At 56.5% G+C, this 19983-nt stretch overlaps 8 protein-coding genes across 8 annotated transcripts; 3 read left to right on the top strand and 5 right to left on the bottom strand.

Moving 5' to 3' along the window:
- Positions 1-57: 57 nt before the first annotated feature.
- DL89DRAFT_278717 (putative MDH1-malate dehydrogenase precursor, mitochondrial) lies at positions 58-1099 on the top strand (the record flags this gene model as incomplete). Its single annotated transcript, XM_040889522.1, has 2 exons — positions 58-636; positions 686-1099. The coding sequence occupies 2 exons, from the start codon at positions 58-60 to the stop codon at positions 1046-1048; spliced, it is 942 nt and encodes a 313-aa protein (XP_040742171.1). The 3' UTR covers positions 1049-1099.
- DL89DRAFT_323890 (uncharacterized protein) lies at positions 1099-2032 on the bottom strand (the record flags this gene model as incomplete). Its single annotated transcript, XM_040891422.1, has 4 exons — positions 1099-1329; positions 1401-1484; positions 1540-1715; positions 1750-2032. The coding sequence occupies 4 exons, from the start codon at positions 2030-2032 to the stop codon at positions 1099-1101; spliced, it is 774 nt and encodes a 257-aa protein (XP_040742170.1).
- Positions 2033-4933: 2901 nt separating this feature from the next.
- DL89DRAFT_268862 (uncharacterized protein) lies at positions 4934-5826 on the bottom strand. The gene has a single exon (XM_040888065.1). It carries the CDS (start codon positions 5344-5346, stop codon positions 5032-5034), a length of 315 nt encoding a protein of 104 aa, XP_040742169.1. The 5' UTR covers positions 5347-5826; the 3' UTR covers positions 4934-5031.
- A 1576-nt stretch (positions 5827-7402) lies between these two features.
- Positions 7403-8275, bottom strand: DL89DRAFT_294249 (uncharacterized protein; the record flags this gene model as incomplete). The annotated part of the gene is made up of 1 exon (XM_040890494.1): positions 7403-8275. The coding sequence occupies one exon, from the start codon at positions 8273-8275 to the stop codon at positions 7403-7405; it is 873 nt and encodes a 290-aa protein (XP_040742168.1).
- A 2839-nt stretch (positions 8276-11114) lies between these two features.
- DL89DRAFT_275411 (3HCDH-domain-containing protein) lies at positions 11115-11942 on the top strand (the record flags this gene model as incomplete). Its single annotated transcript, XM_040889302.1, has 4 exons — positions 11115-11167; positions 11202-11252; positions 11284-11347; positions 11391-11942. 4 exons carry the CDS (start codon positions 11115-11117, stop codon positions 11940-11942), a joined length of 720 nt encoding a protein of 239 aa, XP_040742167.1.
- Positions 11943-14050: 2108 nt separating this feature from the next.
- On the top strand, positions 14051-16056 carry DL89DRAFT_268858 (uncharacterized protein). Its single transcript, XM_040888064.1, is given in 4 exon segments — positions 14051-14460; positions 14519-14536; positions 14556-14852; positions 14896-16056. 4 exon segments carry the CDS (start codon positions 14089-14091, stop codon positions 16015-16017), a joined length of 1809 nt encoding a protein of 602 aa, XP_040742166.1. The 5' UTR covers positions 14051-14088; the 3' UTR covers positions 16018-16056.
- A 406-nt stretch (positions 16057-16462) lies between these two features.
- On the bottom strand, positions 16463-17128 carry DL89DRAFT_268857 (uncharacterized protein). Its single transcript, XM_040888063.1, has one exon. It carries the CDS (start codon positions 17028-17030, stop codon positions 16695-16697), a length of 336 nt encoding a protein of 111 aa, XP_040742165.1. The 5' UTR covers positions 17031-17128; the 3' UTR covers positions 16463-16694.
- Positions 17129-17662: 534 nt separating this feature from the next.
- On the bottom strand, positions 17663-19972 carry DL89DRAFT_268856 (Gpi1-domain-containing protein). Its single transcript, XM_040888062.1, is given in 6 exon segments — positions 17663-17959; positions 18065-18674; positions 18706-18897; positions 18923-19234; positions 19300-19458; positions 19478-19972. The coding sequence occupies 6 exon segments, from the start codon at positions 19568-19570 to the stop codon at positions 17745-17747; spliced, it is 1581 nt and encodes a 526-aa protein (XP_040742164.1). The 5' UTR covers positions 19571-19972; the 3' UTR covers positions 17663-17744.
- Positions 19973-19983: the final 11 nt, after the last annotated feature.

Genomic DNA, 19983 nt, shown 5'->3' with positions numbered 1-19983 from the left:
CAGGAGATAGCAGAAACACACCTCTCCTTCACTCCACCCCACACACTTTTACAAAAAATGGTCTCTGTCGCAATCCTCGGTGCCGCTGGAGGCATCGGCCAGCCGCTGTCGCTGCTGCTCAAGATGAACCCACACGTGACGCGGCTCAACCTCTACGACCTCGTCAACGTGCCGGGCGTTGCCGCCGACATATCGCACATCAACACAAACTCCACGGTCTCGAGCCACCTGGACAAGCAGAACCTAGGCGCAGCACTCACAGGCGTCGACATAGTCATTATCCCGGCCGGCGTGCCGCGCAAGCCTGGAATGACTCGCGACGACCTGTTTAACATCAACGCCGGGATTGTGCGCACGCTGGCCGAGGCCATCGCCGACTACTGCCCGACGGCGATCGTCGGCGTGATCTCCAACCCGGTCAACTCCACTGTACCCATTGCTGCCGAGGTTCTCAAGGCCCGCGGCGTCTACAATCCCAAGCGCCTGTTCGGTGTCACTTCACTGGACGTGGTTCGGGCCTCGCGCTTCGTCCGCGACATCCGGCCGACCGTCGACGCTTCCGCCCTGCGCATCCCCGTGGTGGGCGGCCACTCGGGCACCACAATCGTCCCGCTTCTGTCGCTGGCTGAGCCCCGCGTCGATCTCTCGCAGACTGAGATCGAGGAGCTGACGCACCGGAATCCAGTTTGGCGGCGACGAGGTCGTGCAGGCCAAGGCTGGCGCGGGCTCCGCTACCCTGTCGATGGCGTATGCTGCAGCACGTTTCACCGACTCGGTTATTCGCGCAATCAACGGCGAGGATGTCGTCGAGCCGGCCTTTGTCTCACTGGACGCGGATCCCCACGGAGCAGAGAATATCCGCGCGCTTGGCGCCGGCAGCCTCGAGTACTTTGCGGTGCCCGTGCAGCTCGGCAAGGAGGGCGTCCAGCGCATTGTGCCGGTTCCCAGCGTGACGCCGTTCGAGCGCAAGGCCATTGGCGTTGCTTCGGCCGAGCTCCAGAAGAACATTTCAAAGGGCGTCTCGTTCACGCAGAAGGCAAAGATCTAAAACAGCATGTACTTTTTCCCGTCGCCCAAATATATTCGATAGATGGACATTCAGTCTACTCCCTGTGAATTCGATCCAGAACTGCTTGCATCCTCTGCTGTCGCGCTGAGCGGCCCGACGCGGAATTGCAGGACACACACACCCTTGTAGCTGACATGGTGTCGACACACAGGGCATCTGGTGGACAGCCGCACCGATGCCAATGCGCAGCCCTCGCAGAATACATGTCCGCACGGCTTCAGATACACAGCTGGATCCGGCTTATCCAGGCAGATCGAGCACTTGAACAGCGCCCGCGTTTTCTCTCCCGGCTGGCCCCTGATCCAATGTCACTAGGCTTTCCTTCTCGGACTGGCTCTTGGAACCGGCTCTGGGTCTGTTTGCGCTTCTGGCCAGTCACCGGCTCTTCCTCCTCGTCGTCCTCGCCTTCCTCGTCCTCTTCACCAAAGGTCAGACAAGACCTCTGGCTCAGAGTCTGAATCTATAACTACCGGCTCCAGCTGGTTTGCCGGCGCCTGTGGTGCTGCTGGTTCTGGCCGAGACGGCATGAACCCTAGCGAAGCAAGGCTAGGCAACGGTTCAGGCTGCTCGTTGCTCTCTGTTGCCGTGTGCTCAGAATATACCGGCAATGTACGCATGGGTGGCAGCTCTGGTCTCTGAGTCTCCTCTGTACTGAGCGGTTCTAAAGCAGCCTGTGGTACTGAATTTCCTGTATGATATGCGGTCGTAGGTGTCATCTGCGTATTCGCCATCGTTGGTGATTCCAAACCAGCCCATCACCGGATACGGGTACCGCTGTGGGTTCGGCGGACTTGGCGATGTCAATGATGCGCCATGCTCACCCTCTGTCTGGCCACCAAGCACATCGTCAGGAAATTCGCTGTTCGTGCTATCCGACTCCTCGGAGTCGTGTCTGTAATACTCTCTCAGCTCCTGCTCGTCCCCGATTATGTCATCGCTATTCATGTCGCTGGCGAAGTCCATTTCGCTGTCCAATTCCTGCTGTTGCTGCTCGAGGAGTCGCTCAAATGTTTCGTTGCCAGGGGGTGCTTGTGCTTGTGGAGGAAGCGAGGTTAGGAGAGAAGGATTGTGCGGTGCCGAAATTACTTCAGGCGGTCGGTTTTCTACCACAGGTTTGATCGGAAAATGAATGATTGTGATTTTCAGAAACACGCCCGAGTTCCTTCAGTTATTGCTGCGTGGCCCCGCCTTTTCATTATGGAGGGTATATGTGCCTACTTGTAGTATCGCTTGGACTTGTCATCTCTGTATCTGTATGTCTCTATAAGCGCATGTGAATCCAGAGCTAGAATGTTGGAATATGGCAAGGCCGGATTCGCGAGGTGCCATTCATTTTAACGGCCAAGGAAACATTATGGCTGCAGCTTCATTCGCTCAGTTTTGGCAGTTGTGGCTAGGTTTAGTATCGTTCTCGCGCTGGCAGTTTCCACAAGTAGTCAGTGCTGTTCCATGAATGCCAATTTGTATATCTTGGATACCTATGATCATGATGATCTGATATGTTACTAGAAATACTCTGCTCGCGATGCGAGCTCGGCTGCTAGTCAGCATGGGTTGACACGTCGATAAAAGCATCACGGTGAACCGGTCATTTGAACGTGTCGGATGGTTGTTGGTGCAATGTTGATCATGGACATCTCCCACCTTGGTGGTCTGCTCAGCGCAGGCGCTTCAGCGCTGGTTCGCTACTGCTGGCAACAGAATCGCCTGCTGCTGCACGCCTCTTGCGCGGCCTCTTTGTTGCAGGGGTGGTGCCAGAAGCATTAGCAACAATGGCCGTAAAGCGACGGAACCGTTCAGGAATACTGCCTGAATCACAGAGTGACTGGAAAACGAGTCTGAAGTTTAGAACTGCTGCGAGATCGCGGTTCAAGAACCGAGACGAATAGTCCCGCCTGTATTGTGCCATGGCCCGCTTGCGTGACTCGCTTGTACAGCGGAGAAGGCCATGGCACTTCACAGTTGGGTTCTTCGATCTCTGGTAGGGCTGCAGGTTGGGAACATACCGGAATGTCTGCTGCCGCCGCCGATGTACCTGCAAGTGAATCGGCTGCTACTACTGCAGTTGCTGCAGTGGCCTCTGTTTCATCTGATGGCATCTTCGCTGCTTCGCGTGCAGCCTTCTTGGCCAATTTTTCGCCCTTTTCTGCTGCTTTCCTTGCCTCTGTTGCTGCCTTCTTTGCTGCATTGATCTTGGTAACCTCCTCGCGTGTTTTCGAAATAAACACCTGCTTGATTATTTGCTTGTCTAAGCGCACATGGCCTGGGATCCATGATGTCCGCAGAGGCAAGCATTGGGGGAGACTTGCCAAGCTGCTCATTCTCAATAAGCTGGCATTGGCGGAGCTTCTGTGCAGGTGTATAAATATACACTTGACATGCGTTATTTAACTCAGCCTTGGACACATTGCCCATTGTACTGTGCAGTGTGTTTTTGCAGCTGCAAATATCAATCAATTTGGCCAGAATCCGCTGTAGGCAAGTGCCATAGTGCAACATAATGTTGTTCTTGTATGCTGTTAGCAGCTCAGTGTCAATTTATGTCGCTACTTGATTCATTTGGCGTATGCCATCTAGCTCGATATCGCCATTATGTAATAGATAATCATAAATATGATATCTAACTACATCACCGAAATCTGCGCTCGACAGTTCTGACTTGTCCTTCCGGTTAATGTAATCATCGGCAGATATGGCCGTCTTCGCCTTCAGGTTGCGATAAATGAATAAATAAATTGAACGAAAGATTCCCTTTTTCACAAATATTGCAGGGTCAAAAGCATCATCATCAGCTAGTTGATGGAGTAATATCCATCGTGCAAGCATGTATGTATGCTCTTTGATGATATTGACGCTGTGTACAAATTGCTCTAGGCGGGGCAACATAGAATCACGGAAGCCAATACCACCAAGTGATGTCTTTATGACAGTAGTGCTGCGGGTAATATTCATTTGAGAAATTCGGTAGGCAAGTAAGAAGAGAAATGATGCTGTTCAGTTTTGCTGTATTGCGTATGCATAGCATTAAGAACTTTTTATTAAAAATTATCTGGCTTGCATGGTTCATGGGGCCCTTAGCACTGATACAGTCTCTTGAATCAGTCTATACAGACTGGGTCCATTGTGGCCCAAATACTATAATGTATATGTGTTCATAAGACAAATTAATTTATAAAATAAACCCATAAATATCGCATGACCGCTAGAAGAGCTATATGGCCTCATTCAATAGATGCTCATAGATAAATATCCTAAGAGTGTTGCGCAGCTGGTGATGACCACCATGATGACACCATGGAAGTTATCAGGTCGACCGACAATGAGAGTAGCTCTTGTGCTGAACCAATGGAGATATCCGGTGGAGACCTGTTGTTGACATTCAGGCAACCCTATGCCCTTCGCCACCATGTGCAGATCCAAATCCCCACCTATATAAACATTGTGGGCCAGAACGGCTCCATCCTCCCTTTTTCTCCTCAGTAAATTTCCAGTCATATTCATTCCATGAAGCTCATAACTACTGGACTCTCTGAAGGTTAACACCTGAGACCACTATAATAACAACTTGTCACCCTAGTTTCCCTGATGAGGTCAGATGCCGCACAGGATCAAAAAGGAGTTTACGGAACAAGTCATCCAAACTTGTGTTGAAGCTTAAGAGTTATATATCTATCCAATTAATAAGGTTCTAGCCGGTGGTCGGACACCTTTTAGACTATAAAATCTTTTATATAGGTAAAGATAATACTACTTTTCGCTAATAGGCCAGAAATGTTGAAGATAATAATTTGTAATATTACTACCAAAAAATCTGACTACTATGAATCAAGAGGTCAATAAGTGTTGTGTCGGTCGACTATGTAGGGGGTTTTAAAAGGTATATTTAATACTGAAGAAAAGAGAGAAAAGGGAATAGACGAGTTGCGCAGGGGAGTTTTTAATACTGCCATCTGTGCAACTTATCAGAGGCTAGACTCTACCTCCATATCGTAGGCTGTAGCGGGGCTCTCGTTGGCGCCTGGATTTCTGTCACTTGATTCGGCTGACATGTCGATGTCAGGGACAGCCGCATCGGGCGCGCAACATAAGAAGCTATCTCTCCACATTATATAGTTGATCCTTACAGTAGACAGCACATTCAGACATATCAAAGACGCTTCCTTCCTATCTTTGGCATTACCCTTTGGGATCATGTGCTCATCAGCATATAGGAAACTAGATGAAATAAAGCAGAATAGTGGACTGAAGAGAAAAGGGGAGACTGGCTGGACTTTCATGATGCTTTTGTAGTAGATATTTTTGCGTGTTGGCATGGAAGTGGATTGGGGTTCCAATGCCAACAGTGTGAATGAAATTGCCTAAAGTTAGTAAAGATAAAAACTTTGGCAATTGAATGCAAAAGTAGAATGCAGCGAAGACGGATCAGAAAACTGCAAGCTCTCAACGCTGTGACAGCACACCGAGTGACATGGTATGACAAGTGAAATACGCTCTGGAATGGCAGTGGCAATAGCAGCTGGATTGTATGCATGCGTGTTAAAATAAACAATGGTGCAGCCTCCACAACTGGCCAAAATGAGATTCTATAATACCCCTTTTGGCTCTGTGGCAGTCATTATGCGACGAATAGGGCAAGTTGGCTGTTAGATAGTGGTAAAGCATTATCAACTCCACCTGATGGCTGAGTCACAGTGACTAATTTGACTCCGCAAATACCAAATATAGCCCTGCACTAAGGACGAGATAGTATATTGAAGATTTTCTGTGGCTAGAAGTCAACGACAAATTCGGCTGAAAAAGAAGAGCACAGAAGAAACCGGTGGCATTAGCATGCAGAATCTTTGGGCTTGCATCCTGTTAGAGAGCTTGTGGTAGAGTATAAGACAAGTAAGCCTCAGAGCGCCGGATGCAAATCAAATTCGCTTCTCGCTACCATCGCTTTTCGCCCAGTTAGCAGTACTATCAGCTCTTCTAGCTAATATATTCCGATCATGCTCACCTTTCATACCAGCCAGATAGCACATTCGTGTTTTCTCTGACATTTTGCAATGTGCCGTTGCTGAGGTCACTGTGAAAGCCATATGCGGTGGTGGCCAACGCAGTGAGCTGCATTTACTGCCGGACAAAGTGCTGGGGGCCACGCACTGCAGCTCCAGTTCTATTTCTGGTGGGGCCATCGCCGCAGCTCGGAACAAAAATACCATTGTTTCGTATGGAGCTGCAGTGCATGAGGCCGTCTCTATTGCCATATATGCACATGTGCAGCGCATGCGATAGGAGGAGGCGAACAGTGAAAAATCAGGGCATGTCTCCGTCTAAGCCGCCGGGAGCTAAAATGATGGCGGGCGAGTAAAATCTCAGCGAAACAGCAGCTCCACTTCCCTATAAAACGGGCACGTCTCCTGCTGAAGCCAAAAAAGACTCCTCGTCTTCGCAAAAAACTCCTCTCCTCACAAACTCGATACTTCTGATACCATTAATACTACTAATACGCTGGATGGAACTGCTACAACCACATCCTGACCCTGCGGGCGAGTAAGCCACCTGGTGCCAGTTGCCGACGAGTCGGGGGTCGTTGCCTGAATAGGTGACGTTCACCGGTGGGGTGGACTGGCCAGTGTGTGCTGGTAACAAGCCGTCTTCAAGGCACATATACTACGCTATATCTGTTGTCAACAAGCCTCTGCACCATCGCCTGTTGCATAGCATGCAACTAGTAGCGACCACCATCTACTCCAGAACATCTAATAGCCGTCTAAAACCAATACTGCGAGAACCACTTTCAACTGTTAAACCACAAAATCGCTAGCCTTGGCTCTCCAGGGCACAGTTTGTAAATATAGTTTTCTAAAGCTTTTGATACGTGTGCTTTTTGATCTCAGAGGATATGCATGGTAGAAAGCACATGGCATTGCGCTGACAGGTGGGTGCGTGGGTTGAAGTAAGAGTGGTAGCATGCTTTATTTCAGGTTTGAGGTGTGGAATTGGAAAGAAGGAAATCGAAGCCAATAAAGTGCACAAGGTAAAGGCGTGCCTCTGTTGTTGGTCATAGTGGCAATGTACCGGCTGTATGCGGACCACCATCGTTTGCCACCACCACACAGCTGTTGGCAGCGTGGCCTCTGTTCGTCGCCGCTGCCAATTGTATGCCAATGCTCATATGGGCGTCAACACTGCTGGTCGAGGGCGCACCAATATCAGTGCCTGGTATGACCACGAGTCTCGCATATGACACATGTGGTGTTGCTGATGGCTGCACATCCAGAAACATGCGCGTGTCAAAGAAAAAAAAGCAATTCTATTCGACATAGACCATATAGAGCGCTCTGACGACTATGAGAATACCGTGTCACCGTACTTGTTCGCAGACTTGTGCGATGCTTCCTCAAAGTCCTCTCGAGACCGGGGGAAGTCGTCGCTGGTCAGGGCACCACTGCCAAAGCTGTGTGACTCACTGCTGCTTGCGCTGCCGTCGTCCCGGTACGCTGGGCTGCGGTTATCGTTCATTTTGTCCCACGCGTCCACAAACTCGTAGGCAGTGTTCCTCGATCCGCGAGCTTGCTGCTGCGAGTTGCCGCTTGGCTGCTGCTTGCGCAGGCGTTCCCAGGCGTCATCATGGGGACTGTTTGCCTTGCGGATCGAGTCCCATGCCGACTGGTTGTTGTTGCTGGCGGCAACAGCACCGCTGACATTGTATACAGGCTGCTCAGTGTCGTTGTTCTGAGGAGCATCGTCAAACTTGTAGTAAAACGAGTCATCGCCCTGGGTCTGTGCGCGCTCTTCCGGGGTCAGCGATGGCGGCAGCCCGCGCAGATCAATTGTGTGCTGCGCTGGCTTGGTCTGGCCGAGCTCTGGGTGGTCTGGATCCACGCCCCGGCTGCGCAGAATCTCACGAGTAATGTCCGACATCGCTGCTGCAATGTGCGGGTACTTGTGCTCGTTAGACAGCTCCTTCAGGTTGGTGACTGACGCATATGTGTTGCCGAGGCCGAACAGGAACGATCCGTTGAAGAGGATCATGAAGCCGCGCATTCCAAGCGACTTGTTGCGCCTGGACAGCAGGTAGCCGATGCCTACACCAACCGCACCGCCTGCGATACTCAGCAGCCGCTGGCGAGTCTGCGCCTTGGCTAGTGCCTGCTGCTCGGCCTCTGACAGCCGTGCCTTCTCGGCCTGCCGGACAATGACGTCGAGTGGGCTGGGCATTTGAAAAGCTGTTGAAGCAGTGATTTAGGTGAATTGCAGAGCAGAGCGCGGAAGAGGAGGCAAAAGAGAGATTGTGGTTATCGCCGAGCCTGCTGCCCAACCGGAGCGCGGAAAGGCGCTGGGTTCATCAGCGCTGCAATCGTCACTCTTCAGCTCCACTCTCCCGTTTTTATACCCCCTTTTCTCTCCTCATCGCGAGAATGGCCGATTTGCGGGTGGACAATGAGAGCCTGTATGGCTCGTCGGTGTACCGCGGCGGGCATTTCGCCGATGACACCGACCTGCCCGAGTACGTGCAGCTGTGCAAGCGCCTGTTTCCGACGCTGGCTGGCTCAGCCGCCGACCTTGACGCAGCCGACCCCGAGGAAGAGGAGGACACGGCGCGGTACTTCAAATACCTGACCGGGCTGCCACTGCCCTCGCTGAAGATGGAGCCGACCCTGGTGCAGAGCGACCTGCAGCGGATTTCAAATGAGCTGACGGCACTGCTGCTGAACGAGACAGCGACCCCGACAAGCAGCCGCCAAGGGTCCAGCCAAGCCCGGTGTTCGTCCGCTGCCAGCTGCTGTGGACAGTGCACAGGATGCAGAGGGCGGGCACATCTTCAAGGTCGTGCTAGGCACACACCAGCAGGCAGCGGCGACTGTCGATGGGCTGTCGCAGTCGCTGGCACAGGCACAGGAGATTCTCCCGCGACTAGAGCAGGCGTGCGAGGCGTTTACAGCGTCGATGGCCGAGCTGGACCGCAAGTCCAAGGTGGTGCAGAGCGTGCTGGACAAGCAGGACCTGGTTTCGCGCATCGTCGAGCTGCCGCGCGTCATGCAGATGTGTGTTGCAGGCGGGTACTACGAGGAGGCAGTCGAGATCGCCGAGCACGTCCGCGCCACTGGCGACCGCCTGGTGCAGGATATCAGCGAGGACATACAGACGCTGCCTGGGTCCAAGGTCGAGTCGCACCTGACGCCGGCCAGCAAGAGCCAGCTGGTGCAGTTTGTGAGCACGATCCAGAAGCAGGTGCGCACAGAGTTCGAGGGCATGGTGCTGCTGCTGTGTCGCGAACTCGGATACACACATACGCCGGCATTGGCATCAGCACTCGGCATGTCCCGGTCCGGCACCCAGAGAGACGACGATGGGGGCACTGCTGGAGCGCAAAAGTCGCCTGTGCTGGGCGACAGTGGCACCAGCGGCTACGAGCGGTCGATGAGGCGGCTGTCATCGGTGGCCAAGATCGTGGCGATTCTGCGCAGCATCGGCATGTTCAGCGAGAGCGAGCTGCGGCTGCTGTTCCTGCGGGCGCGGTGGCAGGCGTGGAACCAGACGGCCGACCAGCTGAGCGGAATGGCTCCCCAGCTGACACCGGCGGGCACTCGCGACGTGTCTGTCAGCTCGTTCGACCAGGCATTTGGGCAGTCGTCGTTTGCTGGCAGCCCACCGGCTCGGGCGCGGCGTGGATCGGGCAAGGATCTGTCTGCGAGCGAGACCACAGCGTACCTGACAAAGCTCATCGATGCCTTCTGCTCGTGGCTGGCCGAAGTCGACATGCAGTACCGGACGCTGTTTGCCTCAAAGAGCCCGGTAGCGCAGGCTGGAGGGCGGACCCACGACCAGTTCGTTGATCTGGCAGTCCACAGCATGCAGCAGTTTCTGCCGTCGGTGCTGCCGCTGCTCGAGCTGCTTGAGGATGCGTCGGCTATTGCTCGGCTGGAGACGCTGGTTGTCGCGCACGGGCGCACGCTGGCACGCAGCGGGATCGATTTCCTGACGCCGTGCCTGATGGAGGTGCTGCACGAGCGGGCGTTTGCCAGCGTGGTGGTGGGGATCGAGGAGGCAGTCGCTGGGGTGTGCCAGACTCTGTCTGCTCTGGCCAAGGGCAGCGCGGAGTCGCGGTGGGACCAGATTGCAACCTCGACCCGGCCGCCCCTTGGGCACGCGGACACTTTGGATCTGAAGGAGGGCTCGGACGCATCGCAGTTCTTAGGCCAGTTCCGTGTTTCGCCGGTCGGACTGCTGCAGTTCCCGCTGCTGGCCAAGCTGCTGCACGCCTTCCGCGATGCACTCCATGCGCTGCGCATCCTGGTCATGACCGGCGACGGATCAGATGCCAGGGGGAGCCAGGAGCCAAACGAGGCCGTGGTGCTGCTGAGCATGGTGGCGACGGTGTTTGAGAGCGAGCTGATCCGCGTGTCCCAGGCTGTCTCGGAGCTGTGTGCATCTGTCGTTGGCTCGGACCACGGCGGTTCCGAGACCGAGAGCCGCAGGCAGGCAGCCAGGGATCTGTGCGTCGCATTTGTGTTTGGGCTGGCACGCAATGTGTCGGAGACATTCGAGGAGGTGTCGACGCTCAACGACGCGGTGGCCAGCCTCGGCTTCGGCGGAGCAGACTCGGCAGTCACGCTCTACTCGCCGGCTATCTATGCGCCGCTCACCAGGCACATGGAGTGGCCCGCGAGCACTTGATCTGTGCTGGCTGTTCGCTGCGAGCCACTAGATTGCGGATTGCAGCCGGTTCCCACGGTTTCGGGGCATAGGTGGCCTGCGACTTGAGCCTCTGCCGCCGGTCTGCAGATAGCGCCTTTCTCTTTTCTGCGTTTGTATTTTTCTCAATTGTCTACGTTTCGCCAATAAGCCATGACCGTCTCGCAGTTGCTTCGCAGTTCGTCCCGCCTGGGCGCCAGCACTATCCACAAGGTATGCGTGCGCCAGCGGTCGTGCCCGCCTCTCCCTTATCTCTGCTCTGCTCCTTACTAACTGTCTCTCGATTCGTGTATCTACGTAGCGCATGATGTCCAGCTCGGTCAACAGCATCAAAAACGTGTGCGTGGTCGGCGCTGGCCAGATGGGAATCGGCATCGGCCTTGTCGCCGCGCGCGTCGCCAAGCTCAACGTGCAGTTCGTCGACAGCAGCCCGGCGCAGCTCGAGAAGGGACTGGCGATTCCTGGACAAGCTGCTGGTCAAGGACATCGGCAAGGGCAAGTGCACGGAGGACGAGCGCTCCGAGGTCAAGGCGCGCATCAGCTCGGTCCGGCAGCATCCAGGAGATGAGCCACGCCGACTTTGTGGTCGAGGCAGTGTCGGAGAACCCGCAGCTCAAGCACACGATCTTCTCAGCAGCTGTCGGAGCGGCTGCCCGAGGACACGATCCTGGCCACCAACACGTCGTCGATCAGCATCACCAAGATTGCGTCGGCAGCCAAGCGGCCCGACAACGTCATTGGCATGCACTTCATGAACCCGGTACCGGTGATGAAGCTGGTCGAGATCATCCCCGGCCTGCAGACATCGCAGGCGACGCTCGACACGACGCTGGCGCTGGCCCACAAGATGGGCAAGACCACGACCATGTCGCAGGACGTGCCTGGCTTCATCGCCAACCGCCTGCTGATGCCGTACATCAACGAGGCCATGATTGCGCTGCAGGAGGGCATTGCGTCCAAGGAGGACATTGACACGACGATGAAGCTGGGCACCAACAACCCGATGGGACCGCTGACCCTGGCCGACTTTATCGGGCTGGACACGTGCCTGGCCATCATGAAGGTGCTGCACAACGAGCTGGGCGACTCAAAGTACCGCCCGGCGGTGCTGCTGCAAAAGTACGTCGACGCGGGCTGGCTCGGCGTCAAGAGCGGCAAGGGCATCTACGACTACCCGGCCAAGAAGTAGGCGTGCCGGTCTCCCATTTCATTTAGATTTCGGATCCAATGTAGCTCTTATCTGTGCTCAAAAGCACGAAGCACCAAATGCCGTGCTCTGTATACCATCACCTGCACCATGACTCTGTCGCCGCTCGCCTCGAAACCGCTGTCGCTGTATGTGCACTGGCCGTACTGCTCCTTTCCTCTGCAGGTTCTGTGCGTTCTCCAAGGCCAGGACGCCGGCGCAAGGCGTGGACCACGACCGTGTCACCAATGCGCTGCTGAAGGGAGCTGCGGACCAGCCTGGGACCGCACAAGGGCCGGACCATCAGCAGCCTGTACTTTGGCGGAGGCACACCATCGCTGTCGAGACCGGGCGACGTTGCGCGGATCATCGAGGAGGCTGACCGCACCACGCGTCTGAGTCCCGACGCCGAGATCACGCTGGAGTCGAATCCGACCTCGGCCGAGGTTGCAAAGATGCGCGAGTTCAGGCAGGCCGGCATCACCCGGTACTCGATCGGGATCCAGACCCTGGACGACCGGTCCTTGGCAAAGATGGGCCGGCTGCACACGGGCGCTGAGGGGCTGGCTGCAGTGGACAGGGCAAAGGCGCTGTTTCCTGGCGGAGTCAGCTTTGACATGATCTTCGGCTTCGAGGGCCAGACCGTGGAGCAGTGGAGGAAGGAGCTGGGCACGGCGACTGGGGCATGCCGACCAGCCACATCTCGATCTACCAGCTGACGGTGGAGCCGGGCACCCCGCTGCATCGCGACCGCGCTGCGCAGCGCGTGCGGCTGCCGGGCAGCGACACCCAGGCGCAGCTGTACGAGGCAGCGGTTGAGCTGTGCAGCGGCCACGGCTTCAGGCACTACGAGGTGTCCAACTATGCCAGGTCTGCTGCTGCCGAGAGCAAGCACAACAAGAGCTACTGGCGGTGCCACGACTGGATCGGAGTCGGTCCAAGCGCGCACTCGCGGTTCGTGGATCCAGCCAGCGGCAAGCGGGTCGGGACCGTGCGCATCCCTGACACTGCGCGGTGGATGGGCAGGTGCGAGGAGGTGGGCCACGGCACAGCCAAGATCGAGGTCGTCGAGGAGGACCAGGTGAGGCAGGAGGCGGTGGTGTTTGGCCTGCGCATGGCTGCTGGCATCGCCGACTCGCGATTCCGCCAGCTGTCGGGCGGGCTTTTGCTGCGGGAGTATCTGCGCATGGATGCTGTGCACGCGCTGGCCGCCCAGGGATACCTGTGGCTGGCCGAGGAGACCAGGCGGCATGCGGGTAGCGCCCACCGAGGCCGGGCTCGCTGTCATCGACAGCATCCTGCTGGACATCCTGCCGTAGAGCGCAGCGTGGGCGATTCGTCGCCTTCTGCGATGCGCGGCACGTGATTGCGCCTGCGCCCACATATGAACGAGTCAGCCAGCTTTCACATGCATTTGGCGCCAGTCTGCAGCAGCGCAGCAGCGCGCTTTCAAGAGGCGGGCGAACTAATGAGAGCATCGCTGCTCCCCAGACCTGGGCTCTGGACGCCCGCCGCTCCTCCTCCAGCTGCTTGAGGTGCGGGATAGCCTTCCGCGTCTGGGCGGAGTGCCTGGGACTCGGGCCAGCTGACCACGCAGCGCGCGAAGTGCGGCAGGTGCGCTCTGCGACCGAAGAAGCAGTCCCCTTCCCAGGCTCTCCTCCCGTTACTTCTCGCTCCAGCACTTTCCAGCCTTCTTTTTTTTTTTTCTTCCTTCTCGAATTCCAGGCGCTGCCTTGCCACTTTTGCGGGCAGCATAGACTCCATACCACCTAATAGCAGCACACTCTAGCGATGCCAGCCCGGACAGGCGACCTGTACGTCGGAACGGCGGTGAGGCAGGTGCACGACGCATTGCTACGGCTGGTGCAGAGCACGCAGCAGCGCCAGCTCGAGTTCCTGACGCGTGCGGTGCTGCTGTACGCCAGGCACCAGACAAAGATCCGGCGATCGATCATGGTTGTCATCTGCATCGGCATTCTGGATCGGCTGCGCCGGATATCCAAGGATGATGACGTCGGAGCGCCAGCAGAAGACAAATGCCAGCAGCCAGCAGCAGCAGCCAGCAGCCAGCAACAGCAGCACGGACCAGAGGCAGCAGCGCGTAGGGAAATCCAGCAGCGCGCAGCTTGACAAGCAGTTCTTTGACAACATGAAGCGGCTGGTGGCCATCGTGATTCCTGGCCTGGCGACGCGCGAGTTCGCCATGCTGATGACCCACAGCTGCCTGCTGGTGTTCCGCACGTTCCTGTCGGTTGTGGTGGCAGCGCTGGACGGGCAGATTGTGAGCTCGCTGGTCCGGCTCAACGGCAGGGAGTTCTTGATGGGGATCGTCAGGTGGATGGCCATTGCGGTGCCGGCCACGCTGACCAACAGCCTGCTGAACTACCTGCAGACGATGCTGGCCATCCGGTTCCGCCAGAACCTGACCGAGCATGTGCACGCAAAGTACCTGTCCAGGAACACATACTACGCCGTGGGCAATCTGGACGACCGCATCAAGAACGCCGACCAGCTCATTGCCGTCGACATCATGAAGTTCTCCAACTCGCTGGCCGAGCTGATACTCGAACCTGGCCAAGCCCACGCTGGATGCATTTGTGTACAACATCCAGCTAGGCCAAGAGCCTGGGTCTGGAGTCTCTGTTTGGCATCATGGTCGTCATCCAGCTGTCGATGGGCATGCTGCGGTACCTGACGCCGCCGTTTGGCCGGCTGGTTGCCCAGGAGCAGAAGCTGGAGGGCGAGTTCTACTTCACCCACTCGCGGCTTATCGAGCACGCCGAGGAGGTTGCGCTGTACCGCGGCCACGACGCCGAGAAGCAGACTATCAACCGGCGGTACCTGCGGCTGGTGCGGCACATCAACCAGATCTTCCGCCTCAACGTGTTCTACGGCATGCTCGAGGACTTTATCGTCAAGTACTTCTGGGGTGCTGCTGGGCTGGTTGCGTGTGCAGGCGCCGGTGTTTGCCGAGCGGCTGCCTGGGGTGCAGAAGGCAGTGGCTACGTCGGTCGGCAGCGTGGCCAGTGCTGGCGGCAGCGCCAGCAGCAGCCTGGGCAACCGCACCAGAGACTTTGTCACCAACCGCCGCCTGCTGCTGAGCGGCTCGGATGCGCTGGGCCGCATGATGTACTCGTACAAGGAGATTGTCGAGATGGCCGGGTATGCCGAGCGCGTCACCGACCTGCTCACCGTGCTGGACGATGTCAGCGAGGGCAAGTACGTCAAGACGCGGGTTGGGAAGTCGGCCGAGAAGAGCGCCAGCAACGACGCGGAGGCCGACGTTGTCAACCAGCGCGGGCAGCAGGTCGAGAGCACAGACGACGTCGAGTTCATCGACGTGCCGATTGTGTCGCCCAACGGCGACGTGCTGGTGCGCCGGCTCAACTTCCATGTCACGCCGGGCCGCCACCTGCTGATCGTCGGTCCGAACGGGTGCGGCAAGTCGTCGATGTTCCGCATCCTGGGCGGGCTCTGGCCAGTGTACGGCGGCACTGTGCGCAAGCCCAGCATGAGCCAGATCTTCTACATCCCGCAGCGGCCGTATCTGCCGATCGGCACTCTGCGCGACCAGATCATCTACCCGGACTGCGCTGCCGACATGGAGCAGAAGGGCGTCAGCGATGCCGACCTGCTGTCCATCCTCAATGTGGTGCAGCTGGGCCACATTGTCGAGCGCGAGGGCGGCTGGGACTCGGTCAAGGTGTGGAGAGACGCGCTGTCTGGCGGCGACAAGCAGCGCATTGCCATGGCGCGCCTGTTCTACCACCGCCCGCGGTACGCCATCATGGACGAGTGCACCAGCGCGGTGAGCATGGACATCGAGAAGATCATGTACACGCACGCGACCAGCCTGGGAATCACGCTGCTGACTGTCTCCCACCGCCAGTCGCTGTGGCAGTACCACAACTACATCCTGCAGTACGATGGCCAGGGCGGGTACATGTTCTCCAAGCTGGATCCGCAGCGCCGCATCGAGCTGCTTGAGGAGAAGCAGCAGATCGAGCAGGAGCTGGCCTCAATCCAGGACCTGGAGACCCGCCTGCACGACCTCGAGATGCAGGTTGCTGCGTACTAGGCCCAGCAGCAGTAGTCTTTGCACCATGATGGCTTGTTACCTAATATACATGTGAAATGTATTTGATATATGCGCTGGGTATGTCTTGTCGAAACAGACCGCTTGCAGCTCAGCTCGGCTATGCAGGTACCTCCGCCAATGAAGAACCTGATCGTTTGATCTGTGAAATCAGCACCAGCCACTTGCACCTCATAAATCCCAAGTCACTGCTCCTGCCTCCTTGCCAGCCCAGCCGTACTTTACTTTCGGATTATCCCTACGTCTTTTCTATTTTTCTTCGCAACAAATAGCCATGAGCTACGTCGAATTCGGAACCCTCGTCGCACAGCGCACCATCTCAGTCTGCAGCTTCGCGCACCAGCACATGTACCCGCTCTGCTGGGATCTGGTCCAAAGCACGAGCGAGCAGTGGTCTCCGCTCAAGACAATCGTGAGTGTCGTTGGTGCCACCTCGCTGACATACCTGCTGGAGGCGATTTTTGTATACTGTGGTCTGCGGCTGGGAGTGTTCACTGTGCGGTTGTTCAGCAACACGCTCTACCGGATTCTGCGGTTCGCCTTGACTGTGGTTTTGGTGTCGGCACTGGTGCTTTTCGGAATCTATTACTACTTTACTTCTACGCCTACGGGGCAGGAGCTGCTGGTGGCGAAGAGCCGCGGGTTCTTTGTCGACCAGGCTATGGAGCTGGCGAGTCGGCTGCAGCCGATGTTTGAGGCCCAGCGGACGGCGAGTGCTGTGCCGGGACTGAACAACCCGTTCTAAAATGCTGGAGGCAGGTGTCAGTGAAGGCGAATGGTGCGTGACGCAGGCCGAGCTGGGACTCGGGCGGGAACGAGGTGGTGCTGAGCGAAGGAAGGGCGTGGGCGATGTTGGGCGAGCGTGCAAGGAACTGTGCAGCAGTTTGGGCATCCTGGTAACCAGAAAAGTGGTTGCCGATGATCATCAGGTTGGCGAGCGTTGCGGAGTTGGCGCCTAGGAGGTTGTCGTAGAGGAACTGCTCGCAGTGCGGCATATAGAATAGCGTCTTTGCTGTAGCCTTGCGCTTTGCTTCCTAGTAGTTTTCCCAGTAGTTTTTCCCAATTGTTAATAACAGCGGCATACAAGTGCGACAAAAGCCAGGCGTATACTGTACCTCATTTGTTTCAATCACGTTCACACCAAAGTGCTGGTAGGTGTGGATGTCGGCAGGCGAGGTTGCTGGATCGAATGCCAGCATCTTCGCGTCAAAGCGGGTGTTCAGAATAAGGATGAGAGCAAGCTGCCATTGCGAGACCTGGTTCGCCAGAGACCCAATTCCATAGCAAACGACTTCTTCGGGACCAAAGTCTTTGACAGCGGTGATGAGCTCGGATAGAGGAATCCAGGAACTTGCTGCTGTTCAGTGTAGCTCGCTTATCGATGATATCTTCGACTTGTTCCTGCGCAGTGGCGGCAGTGTCCTTCTCTTTTGTCAGGAGCACTGCTTTGCGAATACAGCCCCTTGGTGGAGGGCACGCCGTTGTCCTTGGCAGGCTCCAGTTTCCTGAGCGCAGCCGGCGGGACGCCTGAATCCCCTCTGTTTCCGCTTCGATGTGACCAGCGTGAACCCGTCGTCGTTGTCTGCAGCACACATGATGTGGGTATCGATGAAATATCGAAATTTTCCGTATTTTGAGGATGGGCTTTATGAAATAAGGTGAAAGATGGAGGCATAAATAACAAAATGGGATTCTAGTAGGGGCAGGCGCTACTTGCTCTTGCTGCCAACGGCAACGCCTGGAATCATGGTATGCTGGAGCCGCGGCACTGGATGGATGACATCGCCGACAAGTAGCGAGCGCAATAGACCCCACGACAAGTAGTTTGCACTGAACTGCACCCAGATCTGGTAGTACTGGAAGAAAATCGCCGTGAAGGGCACCGGGATCGAGCGCATCTCAATCACCGTCACGTCCAGGCGGCCTCTGGCGGCGAGTCGGAATTGGGTCGCGCGAAATGTGTACAGGCGAGCCTGGCAGCTTCCAGTTAGGGCTCGACGAAGCGACGCACATACTTGGAGTCAATGACTGTAGGCAACGCCGCCCGGGAACAGGAGCGGATCGCGGATACGCTGGATGATGTAGAAGATCGGGAAATGGTTGACGATGCTAAGCAGGATCTCCAGGAGGCCCTGCCCCATGATGACGACGACGCGGCGCATGGCAAAGGTCAGGTAGTAGACAAGCACGGTGGGGAAGAGGTAGATGAGCAGGGTGAATAGAATGGTGCCGATCAGCAGCTGGTCGAGATCGTAGTCGCAGCTGTCTATGCGATTGCGCAGCACGTTGTGCTTGCGGCCGCGGAACAGGTTGAACAGCGAATAGAGCATGAGCAGCTGCCAGTGGAAGATGCGTGTAGCAATCATATAGAACCAATATGTGTGTAGTGTTGTCAGTGCCATGGTGTCGGAGAGAATCACCAGCTGCATGGAGAAGCCGACGACAAAGCCGGCCCACGATGCACACACAACCACAGTCTTGACGTACTGCATCAGCGGCTGGAAAGTAATGGTCCAGAAGTGGATCAGCCACAGGAACAGCTCGGCGAGGAAGTGATCGAGTCCCTTGTTGAGTTTGAGGCCGGCGGGCGCACCATCCAACCAAAAAATCATCTTCTCAAGCGATACCACGGTGTACAGCTTTCAGGTTCTCCTCTATGTAGTTTGCAACTGGCGCAGCGTAAAACAAAAGCACAGTGCCCAGGATGCAACCAAGCGCAATGTCGACAGCGATAACCCAGATGCTGTTCCAGATGCTGACGTGCTGGGCGTTGTTGTGCACATGGCGCGGCTGGCGCGCCTGCTCGGTCAGGTACGCCAGACGTCGCAGCACTAGATCCAATTGCTGGCCAACGGCCGACATCTCTCCGCATCTTGAAGCCGCCGACGGGCGTGTCCAGCAGCCGCAGGATGAACGCGGAGAGCGCCAAGAACAGATTGCATAGATCGCTGGTGAATCCGCTCGAAATGGCCTTGTCGTCTTGCTGGTGGCTGGCGCGGCGCTTGGCGGCATCGGAGTCGTGCATGTACATATACAGCTGGGTGGTTGTGTTGATGTAGTCGAGCGTTGTCTGCAGCGGCGAATGGATGTGGGGCTGTGTAGCAGTCAGATCGAGGTTCAGCGGCGATGCCTTGTAAAAGTGCATGGGTTTCTGTGGGTTCTGCTCATACAGCGTGACGATGACACGGCACGGATGCAGCTGGCCGAGGATGTAGGATCGAGCGGAATGCAACCTGCGAGCGCGACGTGAAGGCCGAGACCCACACAGGTGCTCAGGTCACGCGCATCGGGTTCGCACAGACCCTCGTTTTCACGGCTCAGGTACCCAACGATCTTGGGCTTCTTCAGCGGCTCCTCGGAGGCCAGCTCCTGGTGGTACGCCTCCATATCGGCAGTGACCTGGCAGGCATTGGCAAACGACGCCTTGGTGGCCACCACCAACTCCGTTGACGCCCAAGTCCCAGCCGACAAGGTACCCACTCTCCTTGATGTCCTTGGAGAGGTGCTTTGGCCAGAATATTTTGACTGTGTCCATGATTTAGAAGCTGCCGCGACGCTTCAGGTGCTCGCGCGCAGAGGTGCGGAATGCGTATCCGGGGATTGTTCTTTGCCTCCCAGTCGGCTACCTTCGCGAACGGGTAGAGCAGCAGTGCGAGCGCGGTCAGTGTTAGCAGGATGCCGAGTATGACTAGCAGGAGCGGCGAGAGCTGGGTGAGCCGGAGCGAGACGATTTCCTTAATCTGGTCCCAGTTGAGCGGGTTGAAATGTCGCGTTAGGTATCCGATAGCGAAGGCAATGAGGACCAAGCGGACTTGGTCAACGAGCATTTGAATGCGAGCAGCGGGAAAATGGGCAGGAAATGTAAAGGGTTTAGAGCGCAACAAAGCAAGACGCGTGCAATGAATGAATGATCGCATTTTCTTTCCTGCTGCCAACGTGTTTTGACTC

The sequence above is a fragment of the Linderina pennispora genome, assembly GCF_002104995.1.
Source record: "Linderina pennispora strain ATCC 12442 chromosome Unknown DL89scaffold_10, whole genome shotgun sequence".
Taxonomy (NCBI): domain Eukaryota; kingdom Fungi; phylum Kickxellomycota; class Kickxellomycetes; order Kickxellales; family Kickxellaceae; genus Linderina; species Linderina pennispora.
This window is presented reverse-complemented; position numbering and strand designations above follow the sequence as displayed.